A 27,551-nucleotide genomic window follows, 5' to 3' on the forward strand; every position below is an offset into this window, starting at 1 on the left:
AGCGGCGGCGTCCACGTGCAGATGGACAAACCTGTTCTAACTAGAGACTCTCTGGTGACGGCTTTTAGTTTCATGCGTTTCACTTGATCATGTACGGTGGTTCTCCAGTGTTGGATCAGCTCTCTTCCCCCGTGGTGGAGACACTAAGGTCAAGTTTCAGGTCAAGGTCCTCTATAGATAAGATATGGTTAATATGTCCCACAGGTACAAACTGAGTAGGCACCATGCAGATGTGTCCTCTGGCTCAGCTCTTTCTCCCGTGCTGTAAACCGCAGGCTGTTTAGTTTTGAAACGTTCCATTCCATTTCACACTCAATCACAGAACCATGGTCCACGTCATCTAAAGGGCGACTAATGTACAGATCTGAGCGTCTTTTAATTCCTGTTGTCATGAGGCTCCAAAGTAATGGAAATGTACAGGCGACAGTACCATCAGCAAGCCTTACTCAACTGCTGTTAAAAAGAAGGAGGCTACTGCTGAACATCACAAGGGTGTCTGAGTTTCTGATCTCGCTGTGCACCAGCACCAAGTCCACCATCCTCAAACTGACTCACACCAAAGCTCACAGGACAATACCAGCGACACCACAGGAACAGCGCTCTTTATAACCATGTAATCGGTTACGCTTAAACACGTTGTGCTGTTTACTGTTCAGTTGCTCAAAGTGGACGTGTTTTCAATGTGATCTGGCTTTGATGGTCCTTAAAAAGTTTTAAATCTCAATGTATGTAATGTGTAAGATAACACAGAGATTCTGAAACGAAACAACGAAACACAATTCATCTTGCCTTTTTCCATGCAACTTGGTTGTCTTCTTTATTAGACTAAATTACATTAACATTAATTCAGAAATTGTCAACGCTATCCTTGTTGGTTGGTTATCTTTTCATTTTTCATTTACTTTTGTCATCTATTGGTGGTAAAGAGACTTGGCAGACCCCCAGCTATTAATTGTAATGGCAGTTTGATTTTTTTTTGTTTTGTTTTTTGTTTTAAAGAACAAATCTAAAACTCCACAGTTAAATTCATAATAATCTAAATTACTGTTCAAAATATTCAAGGACCTCTTCTGCTCCCCCTAGCGTCCAATTTGAGCACCCCCTGAAGGCCGCTGACCACTGCATTGTATTACGCTTCACACTATTTATTTTTTAACCATTGTAGAACATAATTGTATGGAAAAATAAATGTGAGCTCGCTGATGTGTGTTTATACCTAAAAAAAAACCTAAAATCGTAAATGGTTTTACACACAAAATTTTAGTCATTGTTTTAAAGTTGAGCATAAACAGACACGGTTGTTGCTCCATAAAATTCAGTTCTGCCATTAATGTTTTTTATTTTTTTGTAAACTTTATTCATTAATTTAGGTTTTTTAAACTTTTGTTTCACACTTTTTTTCGGGATTCCTCAGAGAAGCGTCACACCGCGGGGGGCGGGGGGTGTTTGAACTGGAGCCCCGGCGCTGATCCTCCTCGTGTGTTGCTCAGTTCAGTTCTGCGATTTTGACCTCACAAACTCACCGCGGCTTCCTCAAAATGACGAACAACCCCGTGTGGCGGTGAATCCACGCGGCCCGTGTGACACGATGAAGCGACGAATGACTTCACCGGTTGAGAAACGCCAAGTTGCGTCGCATGGAAGTAACGGAAAGGCGTTAGCTGCGCGAGCTAGCAGCAACAGGTAGCCGAGCCCCTGAACGCCTCATGGAGTGCGCTGCCTTCTCCAGGTACTCCTGGATCGACTTTGCCTTCTCGGTCATCGGCGTGTGCACCTTCCTGATCGACTGGGGTTCGGACGTCTGGGTCGCCACGGAGTTCTACCGACGGGGGGATTTGCTGTGGTTCGGGGCGATGGTCGGCCTGATGGTCTCCTCGTCTGTTGTGGTCCAGATGTTCAGCTGGTTCTGGTTCAAGTACGACCGCCAGCTCCCCGGGTTCTGGAGCCACAGAGAGGAAGGCTCGGTTCTGTTCGGAGACAAAGTGAAGCTGTCGTGTGTGCTGCACGTGCTGCAGCTGGGCTTCCTCTGCAGGTACAAACTGAAGTTTGACTTTTCAACTTTTTCAACTAAATGATGTGATCATTTTCTCTTGAGATGATCTCAGCTACTTTGTTTCCATTTAAGAAAAATAATCCTTTGATTCTTCAGCGCGGTTAATAGGTAAAATAAAATCAGGTTGGCACGAGTTCCTACTTTTATTTGAAGTTATTAAACTAAATCTGAAACCAAAAGTTCTCTGAAGACGTGCGTACCGTATCACATTTGCCAGCCAAATATTGACAAGCGTCTGTTTATGTAAATGTCGGGTGTGGCTGGTTATTGTACATAGAAGAGCGGAAAATGACCCGTGGTTAAACGTCCTGGGAGCAGAGTTGCTGTGGGGATTCTGAAGAAGGATGCGGGTTTTTGAGCCTCATGTGACTCTTCACCTCCGCAGGCACATCTCCGCCATCCGCCAGGGCTTCAAGGTCTGGTGGCGGAAGGAGGAGGGGTCAGAGTATGCGGTGTACCTGACCCACGACCTCAGCATGCTGAGACTGATCGAGACCTTCTGTGAGAGCGCGCCGCAGCTCACGCTCATGATCTACGTGATGCTGTGCACCAACAGGGCACGAGCGGTTCAGTGTGAGTCTCCTGCTTCTGCTTCTGCTTCTGCTTTTGTCATGTGACAACAAGCCTTGGATGCCAGTGAGTTCTGTGTTCCTGCAGTTGTGAGCATCGCGGCTTCCACCACCTCCATCGCCTGGATGGTCCTGGACTACCACCGCTCCCTGCGCTCCTTCCTCCCCGACAAAGCCAAGCAGGGCTGGGCTGCCTCCCTGATCTACTTCCTGTGGAACCTGCTGCTGATCTCCCCTCGCCTGGCGGCGCTGGCTCTGTTCGCCTCCGTCCTGCAGGGCTACATCGCCGTCCACTTCCTCTTGATCTGGCCCGTCTTCGTCATCTGGGTGTGGCGGCAGAAGACCGACTTCATGGACAGCTCCGGCGGCGAGTGGCTCTACCGTGCCACGGTGGGACTCATCTGGTACTTCAGCTGGTTCAACGTGGCGGAGGGTCGCACTCGCGGCCGCAGCGCCATCTACCACACCCTCATCACCGCCGACAGCGGGATCCTGCTCGCCACCTGGTGGTGGTACCGCGACCCCGAGCTGAGCGAGCCCTACGCCTTGGCGCTCCTGATCGCGCTCCCACTCATCTACCTCCTGGGGCTGCTCTTCAAAACCCTCTACTACTGCTGCTTCCACCCCAAGCTCTGGAGGCCTCCCACCAGGGAGCCGGAGCTGCCCGATGACCTGCCCGACGCCCGTGTTTCTCTCAAGAACATTTCCATCCAGGATGGAGCTGCCTCCTCTAGCGTGCAGCTCCTCAACAAACGCATGGCTCAGAGTGCTTCCAACTTCTACTCCCTTCAAGGTGTCGGCCTCAGGACGGACGCCGACAACCGCTCGGGGGTGTAGACTCTTGCACTGTTTTGAATGTCGGCGGCTTCTGCTCCTTTGTCTCCTGTAGACACTGTTCTAATGCCAAACATCGCCAGACTCTGGTTGAAGAAAGGCTGTTGTAAGCTCATAAATGCTGCTGCACAGTTTACCACGATCATGTTGGAGTTACTGTTAAAATGTACTCTAAAGTCCTGTTACATTGATCAGCCACCTCATTATGACCGCCCGCTCTACTGTCTGTAGAGCAGCTCTGGCCTCCAGGACTTCACCAGATGTCCTGCAGGTGCGAAAATGACAGCAGCTTCTACACAATACTGAGCTGTTGCAGTGCAGTATGGGATTTGAGTGAAGGTTTTTTACCTCATAACCAACAAAATTACGTTCAGTCATATTCCAAGGTGCGTTTGGGGATGAACAACACTCATATATTAACCTGTTTATCAGAAACAGAAAAACTTTATTCATCCCAATTTTGTTCCTAACTTAACATGCTCCGTAAACAACAAAAATATAAATATGAAATGAAAAATAGTCCTTAACAGACAATCAAGGAAAAGCCATAGAAAGCTGCACATAGAGACGGACATGGAAGCAGGGTATGTACAATGTTTGAAAAATTAAAAGCAGATATGTAACAGATTAAAACGTGCCAAAGAAACTTTCATGGTGAAGTTTACAGGGTTGAAGTGTACAGCTTTATTGCCACAGGAAGAAAGGACTTCCTGTGGTGCTCAGTCTTTCAACTGGTTTAACAGGAAATTGGAGCTTCAACATCGGTCACAATGTTGTGGCTGCACAGCAATATTGTATTTTATCAAACTAGCACATGAAGACATGCCGGGAAGATGTATTTATACTTCAACATGTGTTTTTAATTCAGCGACTTCAGTTTATTTTCTTGACGTTGTCGCTGTTCTCTTCAATGGTCCTGACACAGAGTCAAAAGATAAATGAATGAAAACGTGTCGCCTCCTCTTTTCTTGCTCCAAAGAAGTCTGTTGTTAGTTGGTAGTGATGAGGGTTTCATGAAACAGTGACCTCATTTCCAGAGGCCACCAGATGGCACTGTCTGCTGTAAAATGTTTGGACTTGAACAACTCATTCAATGAAACCTCATATTATTTCTAAGCCAAGAGCACCATCTAGTGGCCTCTGAAAATTAGGACACCGGTTCAGCAACTCTGCAATATTGTTTCATACCCATCGCAAGCCATCTTTGTGTCGCGATCACGTCACACAATGGCGTAGAGAACGAAAAGATCCTTGATACTTCTCCAGGTACCATAAACAACACCGTGCATATCCACCGATCGCACCAGTGATGCTCAACGTTCAGTTGTTGCTCTTTTTGCAGCTGCAGAAAACAAACTTTTAAGAAGCATTTCTTCTAATCTGGAGTCCATCCCAGCTACCTGGGGCAAGAGGCAGAGACACATTGGTTGTCTCAATCTTTTTTTAACACTCAGGTTGGTCTAAATCTAAGTCGCCCGTAACGGTGTGGTCTTCCCGGTGCTCCGACATGAGCTAGACGCAGAGTGACCAGAACCTTGGAGTGCAACTTGTGGAGCAGAAAAAATATATGTTTTATGTGAGCGCATTGCTGAAAACAAAAGTTTCTATGGCTTCGACAAACTCACAAAAAGGAATTTTCCGATCTTGACAACTCCTTGATAAGAAACGGTTAACAATACATGGGTGTGTCCGACTGTGGGAGGTGTGTCCTCTGAGCTCCTTTTGCTTTCATTTCCACAAGTTTCAAACTGAAACCATGGCTCAGCTTTCGAGGGTGGACTGTGTCCTAACAGCTGCGGGCATGGTGGTCATGCTCTTTGACATTGCTATAGACCTTTACGCTCTGGTGAACTTCTGCCTCAGCCAGGATTTTGTGTGCTTCTGCGTCCTGCTGTTCATCCTCCTGGGCTCCTCCTTTCTGGTCCATACGTTCAGCTGGCTGTGGTTGAAGGCCGACCGCACTAAGATCCCGGCACTGCAGAAGAAGAGTGTGAAGCAGCTCGCTGTAGTCCATTTCTGTCAGCTGGAGATCTTTGTGAGGTTGGTGAACTTTACCTTATCTAATAACCCGTGACTGAGCAGCAATAAATCATCGGCTAGATTCACTGCGCAAACACACCTCTCACTATATCTCAACCATAAAGAGGCCCAACATGCTGAGCAACCAGGTGTTACAGTGGAGAGAAAAAGAGGCCGCTTTACGATCAAAGATACGTTTCAGACACCGACATACGTGTTTCTGCAACCTGATCCACGCTCCATGTTTTTTTTTTCTGATCTGTAGTTTGAATGTCAGGTTCAACAATGTAGCTTTCCATGTAGTCAGACCTGGGCAAAACTAGAACCAACATGTCCTCATTTTTCTTCCTTTTTTTGTTCTTTCTCTTTCAGTCACCACCACTACTTCAGCAGTAAATATAGCATATTCTAGTTTTAAGGCTAAAATGTTCTTCTTTTCATTGTTCCTCAAAGTACACTGAAGGAATATTGAAAATATATTTTGAAATAGATTGCCTTTTTATGTTGAACGTCAAGTCCATAGTTGATTTAAATTCGAATTAAGTGCATATAAAATGAAATATTTCAATAGGTTTCATTTACACTTCTTAATATCCTTACGTAAGTTTAAGTTTAATTTCATCTTCTTAGGTTCATTTTGTCCTTGTTACTTAAGTATATATTTTGATAGATATTTTTCCATCATGCTTTGTAGTCATCGCTGTCGTTCTTTTGACGTGTTGGCCCCTGACAACCACTATGGTTTCAAATGTGGCAGAATGAGGCTCAGTGTGGAACAGGTCTCATTGTGATGTCACACTTTGAGGTAGAACTGTGACCCGATCTTAACCTTTTGAACCATGAAAACGTCATTTCCATGGCCACAAAGAGAATTTGTTTGAAGCTCAGCGGTCCTTTTCTGACCAAACTGATGACTCACGAGTAGAAGAGGCGTCTAGACGCAGATACATGGGCTGCCCTCACCTCGCCTGACAGCTCCTTATAACCTACAGGAGAGGGGAACTTTTCCTGATGATGATCAGTCACATGAGCACAGAGGAGAAGGAGCTGGCCGTCTTCCTGGAGCATGACGTTGGACTTCTGGCGTTGTTTGAGAGCTATTCTGAGAGCTGTCCTCATCTGGTCCTCATGCTGACCATCTACCTGCAGCGTGGGCAGCTGGGGACCATTAACGGTAATGCTTGACCACTGTGAGATCTTCTGCTCGATTTTATTGCTTCACTCGAATAAGGCCTCTTCGGTTTTCTTCAACACTGAAGGCCGTTCCTCACGCTCTGCTTTACTGGCTCGGTTGTTAGAAACCCAACAGTGATACGTTCTGTGGTTCTCAGTGCTGAAGACCGCTGCCTCCATCTTCCTCGCTGCTTTCGGTGTCACCCTGTACCACCGATGCCTGCGCAGGTTCCTGCCCGAAAAAGACAAGCAGCCCATCGTTTCCTCTGGAGTCTACCTCACCTGGAACTTCTTTCTCATCGGCTCCCGTCTCCTGGCTCTCGCTCTGTTCGCCTCAGTATTTCCCTGCTACATCGTGGCACACTTCCTCTGCTGGTGGATGATGTACGTCTTCGTAGCCTGGCGCCTGAAGACCAACCTGATGGACACCACAGCTGGGGAGTGGCTTTACAGAGCCACCGTGGCCCTCATTTGGTATTTTAACTGGTTCAATGTCGTGGACAGCCCGACTAAGAAGAGGGCTGTTTTGTATCACGCGTTCCGGCTGGTGGACACCCTGATCTTGTGCGGCCTGGTGACCTGGAAGACCCACCAGGACCCGCTATATTACAGCGGCCCACACTTCTATGTGACAATTTGTGTTGGGATTTGCTTCATGCTCGGGCTGCTGTTGAAGGTGATCTACTACAAGTGTTGCCATCCAAAACACTTCAAAAAGCCGAAGACAGTCAAAGGAGCCGTCGTCCTCAGTGTCTGTTCCCTTGCTGATGATGATCTCGGCGATGATCTCCACAGTGACTCCCCGAGTGGCGCAGTCATGCCACAAGCCATGGACCGCACTATGGACACCACTCCCACACGTCTGTGCAATGAAAGGATGCGCTCACAAGCCAAGATATTTTACAGGTGACCGCTGGTGAGAAGGATCTGAGAGGAACTCTCGACGGTCTTGTTTGTTTGAGGACCACCGGGTGCCATGTAACTGAAGGCCACTTTTAATCATTTGGTTTTCACACAGAGGACTCTCTGACTCTCCAGGTGCTACCTCAGTCTGATCCTTTGAGCAGCAACCGGAGGCTGAAACTAGGTTTACACTCTTATCTTTCTAAATGTATGCAATTTGTTTCAGAACGTTTACTGTAATTTTGTTATCTCGAGTCCTTCCATGAAGACAGCAAGTGGCTGCACAGCTCGTTCAGCCTCAGCCCCAGTGTGAATGGCTCAAAGGAAAGATGAAGTTTCTTAGATTTGCACATTTAAATACTTAAAATGAGCACCACATCTATTGCTCTTTCTCCAGCATCATGTTCCTTTAGAGCAGTCTTTCTCAAATAGTGGGGCGGGCCCTCCCCCACCCGTCCCCCACCCGTCCCCCACACCTCCCCCAGGGGTGTGTGGAGCAATGCCGGGGGGTACATGTGACCTCAGGGAACGTGCTTTTTTGCCGTACTAGAATGAAGTATAAATGCACCTGTCAATAAAGTTATTCTTTATTGAAAGTTGATCTATATTACTTTCCTTTTGTCATTTCTCTAATGTTTACAAGGATACAATGCTATGCAGAGGTGTACTTAAAATAATTTTATAGACAAATGATACTATTTACAGAGGCAGTTGAGAAAAAAAACGTGTGTGTATATATATATATATATATATATATATATATATATATATATATATATATATATATATACATATATATATATAACTGTTAATGTTTTAATCCAAGAGTGCCACTGACTGGGCCCTGAGAAGTGGAGGAAGTTTTCCAATAAACGTTTTTTTTTTTTTTTGTGGTTTCATTATAATATAAGAGACTCCTCTTCCAGAAGAGTAAAACATGTATGCAGCAGCTTTATTTTGACACAAAATCACGAGGTACACGTCGCTCTAAAGCAGTTCTTCTCAATGATTTTCTGTTGCACCCCCTCCAGAAAGAAGTAAACTTTACACTAGGGGTGGGATTCGATAAAAAAAATTCATCTTATTAGAGAATTTGCGATTAATCTCAATAAATCGCAGTTTAATGGTCTAAGAATATTTGCCACAAGAAGCCACATTTTTCAATTTGAATGAATTTGGTATGTTGCTGAATCAAATGACGGAGCCACACATACATTGAAACAACATAATATTGTTGCATCAGTTTGACAATAGCACAATAAATCACGGTGGTTGCTATATTCAAGTTTTTATAGCACCTTATTTAAACTAAAGCTCTTTTAATGTCTTGAACATATTTGTATAAGAATTTCAATTTTATAAGAATCTCAAGTCCATTCAGAGCAGCGGAAACCCTGGCCATTGTGTAGTGAAAAACCTCCCTGAACAAAAGCAAACAGATGCTTTTGTTTGCTGTTGTTCAGGGATTCCTCCATGTTTGTTGTTGTTGTTCTCATCCTAGCTGCCACGTGTCTTGTGCATCAGTGTGATCAGTGGACCAGGAACTCCTGCACTTCCAAAGGTTCCCTGTTGTCTGGAGAGCAAACTGTTCAATTAAATAAAAATGATTAAATGTGATTAAAATATTTTAATGTTTTTTTCGTAATTAATCAATCGTAAGTAACTCATTAAAATCCCGCCACTAACATAAATATAAATAAAGAAAAGATGAGTCACCACAAAGCTTTAAAATTGCATTTAGTTGTCAGGAAAAAGTAACACTTTGGATAATAATACAACACAAAGTAAAGTGGTAAAAAAAAATCTTACATAATTCCCTTTTGAGATTATTCATACAGCTGGTTAAAGGCACGATATAAATATGCAAAAGTCTCACAAGCAAATACACAAAACAAAAACATTCTTAATGGTCAAGCTGCATTGGAGTCACAACCAAAGTCTTCAGGCTCAGAATGATTCAGTGGCAACAGATCACGAGTGCTTCCGTCAGCCGCCCGAAACTCTGAGCAGAAATGATCAAGACCCGTCTGCACTACCAGCGACTGATTCGCAACAATTCAGCTCCAGATTGTCAAAAAAAAGAAAAATCTTCTCTTCGGGGTCAAAGTCAACATTGACACAAACTTGTACGACTACCAATAATTTCAACTCGGCAACTGACTTGCTGCTACACGTTTCAAAAGCAATTGTTGATGGGTTGCAATTTACTTTTCCGAAACACTGAATTTAGAGAGAAAAAGAAATGCTAAACTTAAAGTACTGGAGTCACACAGCCAAGGACAGAAAAGGTCATCCAAATCACAAATGTCATATTCACTAGTCAGAAAATAATTCAACACAAGAAAAAAAAAATCACAAGTTTGAAAAAAAAAATTAACCGTTGTGGGATTTTGAAAAACATGGATTCATTTTTGTTGTAACACTTATTCTTTCCTCAAAGTGGCTGCGACGTCAGCCGTGCTTCCAGAACAGAACACACACACAAAACCCTAAAACTCTGGAAGGACACTTGGGACAGTGCTTCAGTGGTGTGATGAGCTCACTGATGGTCGCCGCTGCTCCGACTAGAGACGAAGGTCGCCCCTTAACCTCATCGTCACCAACACTTTTCATTTGTCTAAGACTTGAAGATGCTACCATTTAATGCCTTCTCAAGACATAACTTTCATTTCAAATAAAACCAAGAGCGACGGCTGTGTAAAACATTAGCAATGGATTGAGCTTGTTAACCTTCGAGTGCACGGCTCGTGTTGGACGGTAGGATGAGTCTGGTACCAGTGGGTCCGAACAGGATTGTGCACCAATGATCCGAAGTCCCTTTTTTTCCCAGAGCCAACGTCACATTTTCAGTCACTAACTCCCACAGGTGAATCGCTGCAATAGCTTGGCTAGATTGCTCAGGGGGGGATTTTTCCGATATTAAAAGTCACTGCTCAGGAGGTGCAGGTCAGCGCTACAGACTGACAAGGCCATGGTAGAGTGTGTAGTCTGTGACTCCAATGCTCAGCAGTACAACGGTAAAACCAGAGTGGCTACAGCACAAGGACAGAGACAGCGGATAAGCCAAATTATTAGTGTTGAATGGGCCTTAAACAAGCTGCAGCAGATGTTGCCCACCAGTGCCAGTTCTTTTCTCAAGTGACGTCACGAGCAGAGGAATTCAGAAAGAGGGACCAGGACCAATGTAACCAAATGTAAGTGAAAAGGCGATCACGGGTTCACAGCCTCGCTCAAGCATGACGCACCAGATCAACAAAAACAGGAAGTAGAAGCAAACCAGATTTAAGAAAAACAATGTTTCTAATTCTCACTGAGTGAAAAGACACGATAGATTGTGCAGCCAGCATTATTACATTTAAAATACTTCCCAAAAACTTGAGTTAAAATTGGTTGACATATTGAGCGCAGCAGCAGCGACGAGCCGGTTTGTCATCGTGCCAGTGACCAAAGTGATGGAGGTCTGTGACCTTGATCCTGCAGGACGTTCAAGTCACGAGTGCAAAACAGGACGCTGATGAAGAGTAGGGAGCTTTGGTTGGTTGTCACCGTCGTACAAATGAAAACAGAGGCACTCTGCCTAACATGTACAAACAAAACTGAAATAAAAAAAAAAGGTTTTCCCTTCTGTGTCCAGATCAGTGCCAGGTTCTGCCATTGAGGTAAGCTGCCGAAGACGAGGCGCGAGTGTCACTCTAGCGGTGCCGACTGAGAACACGGTTCAGTTCGCCTCACAGTCGTCCTCCTCTGCGAGACCCAAAAGCGTCCGAATATATGAGCGTCGTCATCTGGATGAGACGCGCTTCTTTAAAGGAAGTCCAACTCTAAGGCCTGGTGCAGAGACATGAGGTCACCGTGCGTGGTGATCCGCCAGAAAGGCATGTTGTGCTGCAGGGGGGACGAGGGGAACACAGTTAGGATCAAAGCTGGAGTCCACTTTAGAGAGAGACTGGTCAATGTAAGTGTGATGGTGATTTTCTCACCGAAACATATTTAAAATGATACATGTACACACGCAGTACATAAGTCAGCAACAGTCTTCGGTTTGATTTTGCTCCTCAGACCAGTGAGAAGCTTAGAGATCATGATCAACAGAGCAAATTCAGAAGGTGACAGGCCATTTCAGGGGCTGTTAAACTGGTGCAAGAGACAGGTGAGCACAAAAGATCCGCAGCAGAAATCTATGGCTCTCCTCAGCCTGAACACGCTGCCTTTGTGGTGATTGGTGAGAAGCGCAGCCCTGCCTCCCACAGGCTGACTGAAGCAGTAAACATTAATCTAATCTAATTCAATGGCTCAGCAACATTGGTGGCTGACTAAAGCACTTCTGGCATATTAACCGGACACACCAACACAGGCAGGTGCGACAAAGCAAATGAATCCTACTGCATTTGTAGGTCAGTTGCAACCTATAAACAGTGATGCTAGAAATGCGTTACTCAGTAACGCATTACTTGTGTATCACAACCTTTTTCAGCATCGGGGAATCAAACCTGTTATTATTTCAAACAAAGTAACCAAATTAAAGTTACTTATCTTAAGTCACCGTGCGTTACTATTGTTGCCATTGTTACCATTCACTTTCTACAACTGCGTATTTGAGCATGACATCAAGTGCGGGACACGCCAGTCACGGTTTCAGCACACAGGCAGCTCATGTGTCAAGCTGCCAGCTACACGGCAGAAAAATAGCAGAGGCGTGAGGAGAGAGATGCGCGTTTCTAGCTGAAAATACAGCCGCTACTTTGAATGACTGTCTGCTAGTGATGACAGTATTAACTGCAGGGTCCACCAACGCGCAGAAAACACCGGTTAAAGACAGCGAAATAAAGTAGCCTTACAAATGTGTCGAAAGTGCAGACTCAAAACTTTGTACCAGTTTTTTTTAAATCCTCTTGATAGGTCAAGTTAAACCACACTTATGATAAATTTTTAGACTTTTATCGTTTTTATTTCCTCTGGTGCAGAGCTGGAGGCAGTAACAGCAGCCACTTAAGTGGAGACATGACCCACTGAGACTAAACTTTTTGCCTTGTAGTTAAAAAAAAACAAATAAATATATATTATATAAATGGCAAGATGTCACTTTGTTTTGTTTTTCATACTTGTTGATTTTTGTGTGTGATTTTTGCTGCAATGGGTTAGAGAGTGTCAAAGTACCCTGCAGGTCAGAATTCTCCTACAAAGCTCATGAACATTCATTTTTGTGACAATGCAGCTCAAACTTCCATGTGGAAAATGAAGGTATGAGGCAGCTGTTACGAGGATTGGTGAAGCAGTTAAAACTATATCGGCAAAGGTGAGTTACCAATGAAAGGCAGAGCTCAAACTATCATGATCACATATAAACATCAGGGACCAATGAAGGCCATTTAATTTGATCTAATCTGATCTACAGCAATCAGAGAATAATTCCACGTACTGCTCTTCCGCTTTCCACAGGTAGAGGGCGCGCTAACTTGCATGTTACCTGCAGCGCCATCTGACTAATGTACAGACAGAGCAGTGCTTCTTACCCGTTTTGCTGCCAATTCCTCATCGCGACCGTCGCCAATCACCACGTACGTCACTTTCTTCCCAAACCGAGAGATGATTCGTTCAAAGCAGCTTTCCTTTCCTGCCCATAGAAGAAAAGCATCTCCAGTACACACAAAACATGGTGTATGATGGTGAATTGTCATTGTCCGTTTGAGCTTTCAACACAGACGGAGAGGATGATGGGCATAACATTGCAAGAAAACAGGGAAGACACGGGCAGCAGAAGGTCAAAATTCCTACCTATTTTGGTGGCGCTGTAGATGTTCTCGATGGGGAAGACGTCTCCTAGACCGTAAAGCAGCACTTTGGCCAGAGCAGGAACCAGCTGAGTGGTGGTGACCAACACGTTCATGCACTTCCCTCTGGTGGGAGAGTAACAAGCCACATAAGGACAAACAAATATTGTTTTGAGGCTTTCCATCCTTCAGACAAATGAGAAAATCAACAATGAGGACCTCAGGACGCACTGCCTTCCATCAGATCCAGCGGAAATCTGGAGATGTGACCAACTTTACACAAGTAAATGGGTCTTGACTGCATTAAAAATAATGCTGAGGAGTCAACAGTCATTCACGAGTAAAAAAAGACTCAAATTGAAATGCCACCTCACTGAGCTATCAGCATGATTCCAGTTCCCCTCTCACCTGGACTGGATGAGCAGCAGAGATTTGAGCGCCGTGCTGAGCCAGGAGTCGGTCACATTCTCAATATCAGACTGCAGCCGAAGAAGTAGATCCTTCTTCACTGGACTTAATAGACCTGGAGCACCAGCAGGAGACAAAATTAAGGTCCCTCCCCGACTCCACTCACTAGACATGCAGCCTTCTACCGAACGTCGACTTGTCACCCCCAAGGCTCACCACCAACGTTGCTCTTGTAGCTGTTGTAGATCTCTTTTAGTCGCCGGTAGCGAAAAGCCAGTTTGCGCATCCACTCCACGCCTCCCTGGACCCCCGTTGTGGTTCCCGATGCTCCTCCACCGTTGAGCCCATTGAAACCATCCGTCAAGAAATTGTAGTTGCTTTTAAAGAAAGTTAAAAGTTACCAACAAACTGGCAACAACATGTTTGCCACAACTAGATTGATAAAAGTCTAGACACTTAAAATGTCTTGATCAAGCTGTTGAATCATTAAAAAAAACACCTCAGATCTTGTCCATTATCGTCTGACGCCACATCCTCAACATGGACTTGGTCACACTCCTATAAAAGATGTAGATAAATGTAAGTTCACGATCAAAAACTCTGCTTCCAAGATAAACATTTGGTAACTGGGTCACCAAACTCTTGCTACTGATAGTCGAGGGAGAGAGCATCTTTAAAAAGTTCCTTTGCGAAGCGCTGTGATTAACAGCCAGGCTGACAGGCTACTTGGCAAAGCCCAAAATATTCATCAAAAGAGTAGCGTGCTGGGATAGGTTTAAGGCACGCATGTCGTACTCCCTCACTCACTTTGACACCTTCAAAACAAAAGCACAACACCAGTCCTACATCACCTCCAGATCATTGAAGAAGAGGTGTGTGTCGGCCAGCTCAAAGATGAACTCCTCCATCTGCAGGCCCAGGTTCATCACACTGGATCGGTCCTGTGCGTGCACAAACACCTTTGTTAACCAGTCATGGCCACTTTATGAAAACAAAAACATTTTTTTGACACAAACCTTCCCAAACTTTTGTGCAAAGGTGCCTGTGAGGAGTGAGTGGAAGATGATGATCGTCTCGTCCAGATCCCACAGAAAGACACGCTGGGGACAACAGAGAAAATAAACAATAAACTCATCGGTTTCATTTGGTCAACACGTCATGTTACTGTCAACTTCCTGTTAACAAAAGAGCTAAACACTTAACCGCAGCATGAGTCAACAACCACAATCAGTGTAACAGGGAATGTAATCTTCATGAGAAGCAGAATGTTTTTAGACTTCAGACACACATCTCTGCCTGCATAACCTTCCACTGGGTCACAAGACTGTATGGGCCGTAGGTGAAATCAGGTATTTTTTTCATTTCATATCTTACTTTCGCTTTGTTCACTCGGCTGTCAGACTGATGACTTTGTGAACAGCACCTGTTGTTTGGTTTATTTATTTGTTACTTCTATCATTATTATTATGATTATTATTATTGTATATTTTGTTTATTCTTTATTATTTATTCATTTATTTTTTGTTCATTGTTGCATGATGTATCAAAGCACTTTCTTAGTTGGTGGGATTCTGATTCTTAAGACAATGTGATTTTGAGCACGCTCATGCCCCCCGTGTATCAGCTTCAGTGGTATTGAGATTTTACCTCCAAATCGCTGTCGGCAGGTTGGGAGTTCTCTGGTTTCTTTCCCTTTCCTTTCGCTTTACCCACAGAATTCCGTCGTGCAACATCGTCCTGGTCTCGGGCGGCGGGAGGAAGAGAGACACTGGCGGGAAGAGCAGCGCCTGCGGGGAGGTTCTCTGGAGGCAAGGCATCTGAAGAGGAAAACAGCTTCGCTAACTCATCTTACACAACTAACAGGAAGCATTTCAGGACTTGAATCACCTCTAGGGGGCAGTCCAGCAGAAGCTGCCTCCTCAGACTTCACAGCTGAATAAGCCGCTCCGCCGACACCGGCACTGGTATCGTCCCCACCAGGCAGGCCGGCAGGAACGTAGCTGGGCGGCAGAGCGTAGTACTGGGAGAACTGACTCTGGCCCAGGGAACTGTAGCTGCTGAAGTCCTGAGCAGGAGAAAACAGTGGCGTTCTCAGTTGGAGATCTTATTCCTAGCATACCTCAGATCCTTTACTGTGACAGTTAAAGACAAAAAAAAAAACCCTACCTGATGGGCCACTGGGGTGGAGGCTGTGGTGGGAGCTGTAGCGGATGGGATGTTGGAATATACACTAGATGTTGTGAAACTGGAGCCTGAGGGAAGACGGAACTCTTGAGTTAAAGAGGAGAAGTTTCTCTGACTGAGGAGAAAGATTCTGTGGCTGGTAAATATTTGCGGAGAGCTGTGAAAGCACGGTGGAGTGAGACAGTTTTCGGCTTGCCTTGGCTCGGGTAAGAGTAGTGCAGCTGGCCTGGCTGGGTGGAGGTGTATGCGGAGCTGAAGCTGAGAAATCCAGGCTGGCCACCACAGGGCGCCTCTGATTTAATGCCTGGCCACATAACACCTGAAGAGGAAAGACAGTAATGGAAGCACAGAGTAGCAGCAAGAGGAGTGGGTCATTGAAGACTGAAGCAGAGTCAGACGTGGGCGTGTGTGTCTGGGAATCATCATGAGAGCGACTACAGAGCCAAAGCAGAGTCAGGCCTCGACAGGGCGAATGACAAAAGCTGAGTTATTAGTGAGCGAACAGAGATCAAATGGACCATTGTGAGAAAGGACGAACCGAAGGGGGGGAGTCCGTAGGTTTGACCTGTTTGAGGAAATGCAGAATATACGGTGGATTGGGCCAGTGAAGGGAAAGCCGCCTGGCTGGAGTATGACGTCACAGCGGGGCTAAAATGGATAAAACAAACAACATGAAAAAGAGAACTTCTACTCAACGCGTCCCATAAAAACAACCTCAGCACTCACTTGCTTTCCTGATAAACCTCTTGAGTGTATTCGGATGTGGCCGTTGCGTCGTCAGCTGTAATAATGGTCGTGATTCATTTTAAAAATGCACTCAACTCGGAGATGTTTTCAGCTCATACCAGAATGAACAAATGAGTTGATGGTGTTTCCACAGGCCTGAGACGCCACTGCTCCGTCTCCATCAGGCGACTCGTGCTCCACTGTGGTCCAAACAAAAAGCTGTTAGGGATCTACAGACTCTTCAGTCTCTGGATGTACAGTTAAATCCAGACTTCAAATGTGATTTGAAACTCTAGCTCATATAAGTGTTGCAGTGCCTTGTGGGAGTTGGCCTCTCAGTCACAGGAAGGGTTTTGATCTGCTTTCCAAATGAGCCAGTCATTCATTGTTTGCCAAGAGAATTGTTTAGCAATGTCCAAAAGCGTCACAGTACCTGGATCCAGTTGGGCCGTTGAGAGTGCTGAGTAGGAGTTTTCCTGCTGAGATGAACCCAAGACATCTCCTGGGCTGCTGTCGTTTGAATTTTGAATGTTTGAATTACTGGAGACACGAGAGATGAGTCCAATTAGCAACTCACACCTGACAAAAACACCTGGGCTGCACGGTGAGGGAAGCTTTTAACAAACCAGTTGTCGATGGGATGATCCAAGTCGAGTTTGGCTTTCTTTGCCTGCTGGAACAGGGAACAAAGGAGGTGATTATCATGTGAAAATCTCACTTAACTACACAAATCGCTTTCTCCTTTGTAGGCTGCATTTTAATATTAAAGTTGTCACTTCCTTCACTGTTTACAGGCTAGTACAAGGTCATTTTCATCTTCTGCTTCTACTCTAGTGCTCCATAAAAGGCTTGTATATACAGTAAACAACATAATTTCTGACAAGACTCATTTTAGTTCTAAAAAAATCAAAGTTAGAGGAGTGTGTTTGGGCTCACCGGCAGCTCCTGCGACTCCTCCATCTCTGCAGCTGAGTGACCCGACATGTCTGCCTGCTCTCAGCCTACTCTGTGGACCTGCTGCGTCTGTCTGGACCCTGAAGAGAGCAGAGACCAAGCAGGTGAATTTGGACTATAAGTAGTTGAGTGTGGTTGTCCGCCCCCCCCCATTCACTGCTACATCCCACTGACTCTGGCAGTCAGGAAGAGTGATTAGCGGGAATGTAATTATGAGAAAACAGGTCACTCCTCCTGCACGAGTCCTGAGGACGACACCAACAGCCATTAGGTAAGGGACCACCTGACATGCCCACGCTGGACCACAACAAGTACAAGCTTCAGGAAAAGAAAGTGATTTGCACTGTTTATGCCACATTTTTTGAGGGAGGATTTTATATAAGGAACATCTCGACCACAAACACACTTTGTATGGCTGCAAAGTTACGTATAAACAAAGATGAAAATAAAAGATTCCAATAAAATCAGATGATAGTGGTAGGCAATTTTATGACACAAATGTTGCGTTTGATCGCACTTTTATTTTTAATTTGCATACATTCTACTGGGCTATGAAAATAATTTAATGCATTTCAGATGTATTTCCTTTAAATGCTGTCCTCCAGTCACTTCAATTTTTACATGAAGTGCACTACCATGTTTTTTCCCCATAGAATACTGACTTATTAAGTCACAAAACGGACTTCTCCATTCTCATAGTTTGTGAGGCTGAGAATGTCCAAGTGATTAATTCAGCAAAGCGAGAACATTTATCACGATGTTGTGGTAGAAAGAGAATGTAGGTCAAATGGGGAAGCCACACAGGAGTGTGAGGCTGCGGCACGTTTTGACTCATAAGGTTTCCTCCTGCAGATGCTGCTGTGAAGCATCTGCCAGCTTATAAAAGGTTTACGTAACTGAACTAAAAAACCTGACATTTAAATAAAAATAAGGTCACTGATAGCAAGTGAAGCCACAGCCACACTCCTTCAAATGACTATCAAGTGTTCAGCCTCGATATTAGGGTCCCATTTTGTTTTTAAATTATGCTTTCATATTATATAAACATCCCTCTTGTGATGAAAGTACTGAGAAGAGTGGAAGATACTGAAAAATTTATAACCTATGTAAATGGATGAATTCATATTTACGCTGAAGTTTTTTGACTATCTCATCCACAATCCAACGATGAAACCTTCAACAAACCAAAGCTCTACATGCCACAAACAACTATCTTAATCGACAACCTTAAAATGTAACAATGCAAATATAAATATTAATGTAAATGTTGAAGACCCAATTCATTAAGGTTGTCAGTGACAACAAACAAACAACAAAAAAACAAGTAGAGACGCTTTCAAAACTACATTGTGGTTCCAGGAGACGTATACAAAATGCTTTGCCAGAGAAGCAGCTACGCATATGCAGACATTTAAGATTGTATCTTGTGATAAAAATGATCTTGAGATAACTGTTATCTCAAGATACGCATTATCACGAGATAAAAATTATCCGGAGAGATTAAAAAAGATAAGAAAGAAAGAAGAAAAAAAGAAGAAGAAAAGCCACATCAAAAAAAAATGAACACATGTATGTCACTTCCAGGGCAACAAACAAAACATAGGCAGACATGAGTTAACATTTGGCCCTGAGTCACAGAGCCTTTCTTTGTTGAACTAACCTAAATCCATATATGCATATGTCAGCAGAGGCTGACAACTATTCCAGCTGCTTGGAGCATGAGGTTTGTGACACATGGACAGGTCACTGCTCCGTCATAGAGCATACGAAGACAGAGCACCTCTCACTTGTCAAAAATCAAACACGGCATTACCAATCCTCACAACAGTTTTTTTTGTTCATGCCTAGTTCAACAATGTGCTCACAATTTGAGACTTAGAGGTGGGAACAGAACTCGCTGGTATAGGGAACAATATCAAATACTGTTGTTTGTAGTGAATGGGTTGGAACACATTAGTAACAAGACAAAATCAATTCAAACAATGCATAATAGTAATCACATAACCCGTCATAAAACTGAGACAAATGGTGCAGTCAGTATGAAAAGCAATGCTGTAGTGAACAACTCAGATGAAGGCAAAGTCAAAGTAAATGGTCCACCCTTCTATACCTGCAGCCTGTCAACGCTTGAACCCCACTCAACACGGAATTCCCTTCACATTACCGCTGTTTTCTGTTATAAGTAACCAGGTAAATCATGTAGACATCTCGTTTGATAACTACTACTTTTTCCTCACTTTATATTTCATAAACAAAACCAAGGAGCGGAACCCGCCTCCTCCGGAATTCGACCAATCGTTCGTTGAAGCTCCGCTCAACTTCAACATCCAAATTCAAGTGCCAATGTTACAGGACTTTCCGATTTAATTTTAGCACTCAGCCACATTACAATTAGAATAAGACGTGATTTTGGCGGCATTATACATGGGATTTAAACGACTGTTGGACGCTACCACTGACTTTGCCTTGTTGACACCAGAGTTTAGTCGGCTCCCGTCAAACTCCGTTAGCATGCAGTGTTATGGCAACGACTTTATACATCGCAAGTAGATGTAACTATCAAGACAGGCAACGCACGGCAACTTCGTGATTCCAAAATAATGACTGTAGTTAGCTCTTGAGTTAGGACCGAGTGCCAAAGTTTCGCCCGTCCAGGCATTAGTCGGGTCCACTAGCTTCGGAGGTGGGTACAGGAATGGCAGCGTGCGCAGGCACAGGCTGTCTCATGCAGCGAACGAACATCAAAACGAACCAGTAAAAAACGAAACAAAACTGTAGTAAAAAGGGACCACAACACCAATCTTACCATTTATAGAACAGAAACGGCAACACTTTAGTTTAAGCGTTTCCAGGTGAAGATTATTTCTTCAGCTTTGTCTGTTGATATGGAGCACAATTTGGCAGGAAGTCACCGTAGCGGTAACCATTTGCGCATGCGTAGAGTGTATAAATAGTTCTTCCAAAAGCGATTATATTTTAAATAAAACAAAACCATGTTGTTCTTCCACAACATGTACATTTTTTGAACGTTAAAAGTAGATTTTAATTAAAAAAAAAAAAAACGTTTCAATTGAAAATAGTAGCAATAAAATACATAATTAATCTGCAATAACTATTAGATTATTCGTCAACGGTTAGAAAAGTGACATTAAATGCGAAATTGAGCAACAAATGAAAGAAATAATTGTCACAAAAAATGGAAGTTAGCCAAATTAACACCAGGGGTCACTGGATATGCATAAACTGGACATGGAAAATGATTAATGATTTAATATGCGCATTACTTATGATTGAAATATAAATGAGAGACTCGTGACACAGTGAAACTTGATTAGATTATGTGCATACAATTAAGATTTTATTATTTATTTTTGATTTCCGACACAGATTATAATTCAGTCAATCGTCAGAATTGTTTCATACAACATAACATCAGCATAAAAATAAATAAAAACACAGAAAGAGAACAAACGCTTCCAAATATGGAAGAAGACAATATAGCGCTGCTTTGCTCTTTTGAAATGCAACATAGAGTTTGAACTACCTTTGCTACACAGTTATTCCAAAGATTCTGAATGAAACATAGACGTGTGCTAACATGGTGATTCTTCTATTTAATGTGATTTTATTGCACTTTCAGGACCCAAAACATGCGAAGGGCTCCACTGCCGGTTTCACTTTGTGGTTCTTTTTTTAAACTCAAGTTAACAATGCACTTATTAAAATCAATCTCAAGAGGGGACAAGAAGGGGACGTGATATGAAGATACAGAAGACGTGGGTCAGGCCGCCTGTACAGGCACAAAACATTCACAGCTCTGCTCTACATGACGCAGACATACAGGAGGTGACAACTGGAGGGCTTGTGAGCAACGCCCATCTGTTATTGCTGGATGGATCTGATCAACAATATACTTCAATAAATACAATCAAATAAAAAAGGGGAAATGTTTTTTTTTCAACCAACAAGAAAACAATACAGTGAATTAATACACATGCTCCTGGTTGCCTCGACGGTTAACATTTGGTTTCTTAATAGGTACACAAGACATGGACTTTTAGTTCAACAAATAGCCATTAGAAGTAGCTTTAGCAACAAAAATGGAATGTGATATTCGATCTTTAAAGTTCTCAATCGGCGCTTGATGGAATAGAAGAGCATTCAGGGCAACGTACCACGATTAACCACTATATATTTCTTATCACAACAGTCCAAACTGTATATAGAGACCAAGGTTGTCGACATGCAATCTCAAATATAGACGAAAAATAAACTCAATTCAAGTGAATGCGCGAAAAACGGATAAAGTTGACATGAAGTGTTGAGTTATTTCTCACGCTTCAGTGCGGTAGTAATACATTTTATTTGTCATTGATCATTTAAAAGTAGGATGACATTTAAATCCACTGTTTGTATCATTTATTTTGGGCACAAAATGAGGCCTGAACTAGTCAGAAACTGTCAGATATGTGTCGATAACAGGCAGGGCTTTCACTTTTCTCCCTGCTAAGTCGGTGTCAGTAGATACTGGGTGCAAACTGGACTGACATATGAATAAATTCTCGAGTGCAAATTGAACATTGTTGTAAAAAAAAAAAAAAACATGATGAAAAAAGGCATCACCCTCCACGGCAAATGCTTTATCTATGAAGTTGCCATCCAAAACTGCTTTGTGAACCTCAGGCACTTCTCCCCATGTTACATCACCAGCAGCTGTGAGGTCCGGGCCCATCCAGGGATTCCACCGTGTGACCTCCCCAAACACACTTGGCACGAGTCTTGAGCAGCAGAAGGTAAGATCCAGTGGTGTTTGTAACATGAGAGTCCCCGTCTACACACAAGATCTGCACCATAGTTCAAGTCTGAATCCTCTTATTGGACCTGGTGGGTCACTCTGGCCGGTTAAGACGAAGCAGACCGTCGTGTTCACATGAAGGAGATTTCTGCAGGGGGTCCGTAGGAAAAGCCTGGGAACGCTCCCGCCGCTTCCTTGATGCTGCTGGTCACCGTCAGCGTGTCGTTGCAGAGCGAGGAGGACACGGGCAGGTGGGTGAACTCCGGGTCAAAGTGTCGGAGGTCGGTGGGGCCACTCTGTCAAAGTAAGAGCGGCATACTGTCAATTTGGGTCAAACATGTACAACTGCTAGGCGACTAACTGCAATATCCCAATTCACCGCCAGGTGCCAGTATTTAAACGTCTTAGAAAAGGAATCGACCGCTACGTTTTGACGCAGTTTACCAGTTAAATCTTTAACATAAAAAGAAGATATTATTGAAGCGTACCACAGACGGGATGAAGGGAGGGGTTATTTTTTTGGCCATCAGGTCGTCCCAGTTGATCGGGGAGAAGAAAGAATGATATTTGAGCTCCAGCTGAAAATAAAGAGACATGTTATCTGGAAACTGTGTTACTTTTTCATGACTATTTAATGAGTTGTAAACTTACAAAATCGTCCCTGAATCCCAGCCTCTTGGTGCGATCCTTCTGCAAAAGACCCTCCAGCAGCTCTCGGCCAGAATTGGAGACGTTTGGTTTGAGGACCGGAACCTTGTGGAGGATGTTGTTGTACATCTCTGCGGTGTTGCGACTGTAGAAGGGAGGCTAGAGGGCAGAGGCGGCGGTTAGAGACATCGTAAGCTGTAGTTTGAAGTAGTGAGAAGAGAGTTGACTTACAAGTCCGTAGAGCATCTCATACAGGACCGACCCGAGACACCACCAGTCCACTGATCGATCGTACGCCTGCTTCTGGAGAACCTCAGGCGCCAAGTACTGCAAAGACAAGGTTGTGTCAAAACAAGCTCCACCGGCCATTCAGTGCCGTGTACACCCTGCAAAACACTCACCTCAGGTGTGCCGCAAAACGTCGAGGTTGTGCCGTTGGGTTCAAGTCCCTCTTTGCAGAGTCCAAAATCAGTGAGGACAATGTGGCCCTGCGAGTCCAGCAGGATGTTTTCAGGCTTCAGGTCTCTGGAAAGCAAAAGAATGAATGACGCCGCAGGCCAGCGCACGTCCACTTTGATGCCCAGCGCTTCTTGTTACCTGTAAACAATGTGCAGAGAGTGCAGGTAGCCGAGCGCGCTGGCGATTTCGGCAGAGTAGAACCTCGCCCTGGGCTCCAGGAAGATCCTCTCCCGCTGAAGATGGTAGAAGAGCTGCAAGAAGGATGGCACTTGAATATTCCTGGATCACTTCAATAGACAACTTTTCTTTACCTCTCCACCGTTGACATAGTCGAGGACAAAGTAGAGTTTGTCAGTGGTCTGGAAGGAGTAGTGCAGCCCGACCAGGAAGGGGTGTTTGATGTTCTTCATGAGCACGCTGCGCTCCGCCATGATATGCTTTTGCTGAAACATAAATATCATTATTTAATCATTTCCGAAATTTCAATATTTGTTTTAAATGATCACAACTCGCATATTTAAATGTATTATTTAGTTAATATTGAAAACAACCCTCAAATATTCACCTCTTTCTTCTTCAATATTATCTTCTTCTGTAGCACCTTGACAGCGTAATATTTGGTGGACTCCTTGTGTCGAGCCAGTAGAACCTGAACAAAAGCAAACATCAGCTTCAGTGTCAACAAGGAGATAGTTGCAGAAAACTGTACAAACAAAGACAGGCTCACCTTCCCAAAACTGCCTTTGCCGATTATTTTCAAGTAGTCAAAGTCACAGGGTTTGATCCTGAAGCAGACAGGCAGCTGGTTAGATTTCCATTAAAAGGTTCTGATAAAGCAAACGTGAGCTGCTCCTACTTACTGTGTCTCCTCAGCCAGGGAACTTTGTGACGTCAGGCACCTCTGAAAATGTCAATATTGGAGCCTTGGTGAGTAACAAACTTGGAAAAATGAATAGAAAAGTTGCTTTAATGCTTACGGTGCTTTCAGGAAGTAAATCGTTCTCTATCTCCTCGTTCTGATTTTCATCAATCTTTAGGAAGTTGTTGACTTCAACGCTGAAAGAAATGAGAGAATCGTGATTAATGTTTATGTGATTTAAGTGTAGAATTGACCTTAACGTAAAATATAGCTCGACTTTTACATTCCTATAGTTGATAAAACATTAGGAGGTAAAAAAAGATTATTATTATGTTATTATTTATTTATTATTATTATTATTTTGTCATATTATTATTATTACTAAATATTTATTTAAATCAAGAATATATTTGAAAATACTTGAGAAAGAATACAGTAAATAAATGGCATGGTAAAATGACTATGAGGGAAAACTGTATATATAATAAAAATAAAACATAAGTAAAATGTATCTGCAAAAAAAGAAAACATTCCAAAATTAAAAATATATTTACACGATCATTAGAAAAATTGCACAATATCAGGAAGGAAATGTATCATTTTTTGTGTTATGATTATTATAAATATCAATTTATATGGGGTTTATAGGGTCAAGAAAAAAAAAATCTAAATTTAAAATAAAAATAATAAATAAAATAATATAATAAATATAATAAATAAATAATAAAATGCAATAATGAAATAAAAATAGTTTGCAACTGGATAATTCAAATAGCACAACAGAAAGTGAAACACTGAACTGTGAAAAACAAGGGCCAGATAAATGTAGGCATTGGGTCAAAATTGGCCCCCAGGCCGCACTTTGCAACCCTGTTAATATTTAATCAAACATCTGTACTTAAAGAACACAAGTTACTTAAATAGTTTTTATACACACAGAAAAGTCCATGATCTGTTTAGAGATGTCTTCAAAATAAATATTGACAACTTCGATCTGCATAACCAAAACGTCATCACGAAGGTGACGCCCAAAAGCGACGAGAACTGCGGGGTGTGTTTCTAAAATGAAGGTCAAGTCTTCAGTCAGGTCAGAAATGCTCAGCCTGTCTGAGTAAAGCTTACGCGGTGGCTGACCCACTGCAGGAGGACTCAGATCCTCGTCTTACGGAGCATCTGGAAAATCCAGTTATTTTCCGACAAGCCTCTGCTGGGACTCGGGACGCTGCACCAGTCCTGGGTGTATCATGTCATAATTCAATTACCCGTTTATCCCCGTCTAGGGGACAGAGAGGATTTATTGCAAAGGTGATTAGGCGGTGGAGCAGTTGCAGAGCAGTGGTTCGTCATGAAAGCCCTATTCTTACTCCAGCTTATGTTTATTTTACAGGATGTCCTGCCAGGCTCAGGTGGCTGATTGGATTGGCCAATGATCATGAATGGGTCGGCGATTAGAACCAGAACAGGAGAGGAAGTGACCGAAAAGGCGCCTAAAATGGCCTCGTGTCATACTTTTCTTTTGTCATTGAACTTTCTTTTTATTACTATTATTATAGTTATATATATATTTTCAGTTATTATAATTATTATTACTTTACTTTTTTTTGCCATGTTCATTTAGATTTTTTTTTAATTTGTCGAATGTATATTTTTACAGCGTTAATTCATGTTTTTATTGTTAATAAATTTGTGCAGCGTGATGCAGCTTTGTATAATATACAGAATATACTGCTGCTTTGTGTACATCTCTCTAGTGTAATGTGTCTCTAATGTCTCTTCTGAAAGGATATTGAAATTTTATCGAGTCTAATCCACTCTATACTTCAATTTATTTTGTTTGGTTTTGTCAAATTTGAACCCAAAATGAGGGGAGACAACTCACTGTTGGCAGATATGTGGGGTGGACACCAGCTTCTGGATGAAGTCATTCAGCCCCATCTTCCTCTCCTTGATGAAAGCTGTGAAGGGGAAGAACCCACAGGTCAGATGGCAACGCACTTATGGACACAAATGTTGCAGCTGTAATCCGCACTGTGCCACTTCCAAACGTCCTGTTATAGGACAGAAAGGAGCCGTTAATGCTGCGGGCTTACGGGTTATGCAACGACTCGGGTCAACTCATTCATTCTACGGTCTGGAACACACGCAAAACTGACGTTCAGGGATAATAAACATGATAAAAAAAAAAACCAAATAATATGTATAATATTGTAAATACAAATAATATATATAAGATTATAGATACAAACATTGTACAAACAAACACATTCAAAACAAGGTGCTACGAAATGAATTGAATGAGTTTGCTATTTTGAAAAAAAAAGAAATAGAAATAGATCAAAAACCCAGTTGAATTGCGCAGACACAGAACATTTGAGCCTCACCGGTGAGCACCGCAACAATCCCCCTCATTTTGCAGTAGGTGAGGTCGCACCCAGCCTCGGTCACGGCCATGTCGAGAGATAATCCAGACTCGGACATAGACTCGAATGTATTTCAAACAAGAAAATAAAAAAGAATCCGGTGATGTTACTAGCTCAGAATCCACCGCGCTGTCTCCGCCGCCGCTGCCCGCCTCACGACTCCGCCAGCGGTTATATACAGAACACGTGGTTCCCGGAGAGCACGCCTACTTTACGTCACCTGTAACCACGGTAACCGCCCGGGGGCGTGACGTCACGGGATTCCGAAGGCTGCAGGAGGCGGATGACGACGATCTCGCTGCAGAGGAGGAAGAGGTGGGAGTGAGAGGAGACCCACCGCCTCCTCTCTTCTCTCAATGAAGGTGACAAAGACTAAGAAGCCTGGTGAGATTCGGAAGGTCACCTCCACTCAGACTACTTCGACTGTACAGTACAGCACACGCTGCAATACTAATGACACACAGCCATGACCTTATGACCCCCTATCTCTGATATCACCCACCTCATGACGGTGTCAAGGGATGTCAAGACTGGATTGATGCATCACATCTAATGATAGACACAGATACCAGAGGCCTGTGCGGAGGCTTGGGTCCACACGGTTCATCAGACTGACCTCAATCCACCAAGTATCTAGCCGCTCCACGCACCTATTCTCTCACCACATCATGTCTGTTTCACACCACATCTGGCCCTTACACGGCCACCAGTACATTCACTACGGAGCCGCATCGCATGCAGGATGATTGGCATAAAAAGAAAGATGGCATGAAGAA

General features: G+C 43.5%; 4 protein-coding genes across 6 annotated transcripts; 2 read left to right on the forward strand and 2 right to left on the reverse strand.

The window, feature by feature from the left end:
• The first annotated feature begins 1,473 nt into the window (after nt 1-1,473).
• Nucleotides 1,474-4,394, forward strand: LOC128757477 (XK-related protein 8-like). Its single transcript, XM_053862797.1, has 3 exons — nt 1,474-2,032; nt 2,439-2,626; nt 2,711-4,394. The coding sequence occupies exons 1-3, from the start codon at nt 1,707-1,709 to the stop codon at nt 3,457-3,459; spliced, it is 1,263 nt and encodes a 420-aa protein (XP_053718772.1). The 5' UTR covers nt 1,474-1,706; the 3' UTR covers nt 3,460-4,394.
• Nucleotides 4,395-5,224: 830 nt separating this feature from the next.
• LOC128757872 (XK-related protein 8-like) lies at nt 5,225-8,185 on the forward strand. The gene is made up of 3 exons (XM_053863487.1): nt 5,225-5,496; nt 6,468-6,649; nt 6,807-8,185. The coding sequence occupies exons 1-3, from the start codon at nt 5,258-5,260 to the stop codon at nt 7,556-7,558; spliced, it is 1,173 nt and encodes a 390-aa protein (XP_053719462.1). The 5' UTR covers nt 5,225-5,257; the 3' UTR covers nt 7,559-8,185.
• A 1,091-nt stretch (nt 8,186-9,276) lies between these two features.
• On the reverse strand, nt 9,277-20,521 carry eya3 (EYA transcriptional coactivator and phosphatase 3). 3 transcript variants are annotated; one of them, XM_053863725.1, is made up of 19 exons: nt 20,401-20,521; nt 17,577-17,674; nt 17,267-17,310; nt 17,074-17,180; nt 16,760-16,840; nt 16,641-16,695; nt 16,453-16,562; nt 16,111-16,233; nt 15,897-15,982; nt 15,618-15,795; nt 15,378-15,547; nt 14,747-14,830; nt 14,582-14,671; nt 14,230-14,288; nt 13,947-14,107; nt 13,731-13,845; nt 13,327-13,448; nt 13,065-13,165; nt 9,277-11,436 (listed from the first exon to the last, which is right to left on the reverse strand). In XM_053863725.1, the coding sequence occupies exons 2-19, from the start codon at nt 17,622-17,624 to the stop codon at nt 11,356-11,358; spliced, it is 1,815 nt and encodes a 604-aa protein (XP_053719700.1). In that variant the 5' UTR covers nt 17,625-17,674; nt 20,401-20,521; the 3' UTR covers nt 9,277-11,355. The 3 variants fall into 3 exon arrangements, with proteins under 3 accessions (XP_053719700.1, XP_053719699.1, XP_053719702.1); XM_053863724.1 differs by having other exon boundaries at nt 17,267-17,313; XM_053863727.1 differs by lacking the exon at nt 16,111-16,233 and having other exon boundaries at nt 17,267-17,313.
• A 1,661-nt stretch (nt 20,522-22,182) lies between these two features.
• si:ch211-195b13.1 (STKc_SGK domain-containing protein) lies at nt 22,183-26,932 on the reverse strand. Its single transcript, XM_053863315.1, has 13 exons — nt 26,737-26,932; nt 26,235-26,310; nt 24,474-24,552; nt 24,357-24,397; nt 24,224-24,281; nt 24,062-24,145; nt 23,808-23,939; nt 23,635-23,747; nt 23,439-23,562; nt 23,269-23,364; nt 23,041-23,196; nt 22,878-22,967; nt 22,183-22,685 (listed from the first exon to the last, which is right to left on the reverse strand). The coding sequence occupies exons 1-13, from the start codon at nt 26,831-26,833 to the stop codon at nt 22,521-22,523; spliced, it is 1,311 nt and encodes a 436-aa protein (XP_053719290.1). The 5' UTR covers nt 26,834-26,932; the 3' UTR covers nt 22,183-22,520.
• Nucleotides 26,933-27,551: the final 619 nt, after the last annotated feature.

This window comes from Synchiropus splendidus, chromosome 4, assembly GCF_027744825.2.
Source record: "Synchiropus splendidus isolate RoL2022-P1 chromosome 4, RoL_Sspl_1.0, whole genome shotgun sequence".
NCBI lineage: Eukaryota > Metazoa > Chordata > Actinopteri > Syngnathiformes > Callionymidae > Synchiropus > Synchiropus splendidus.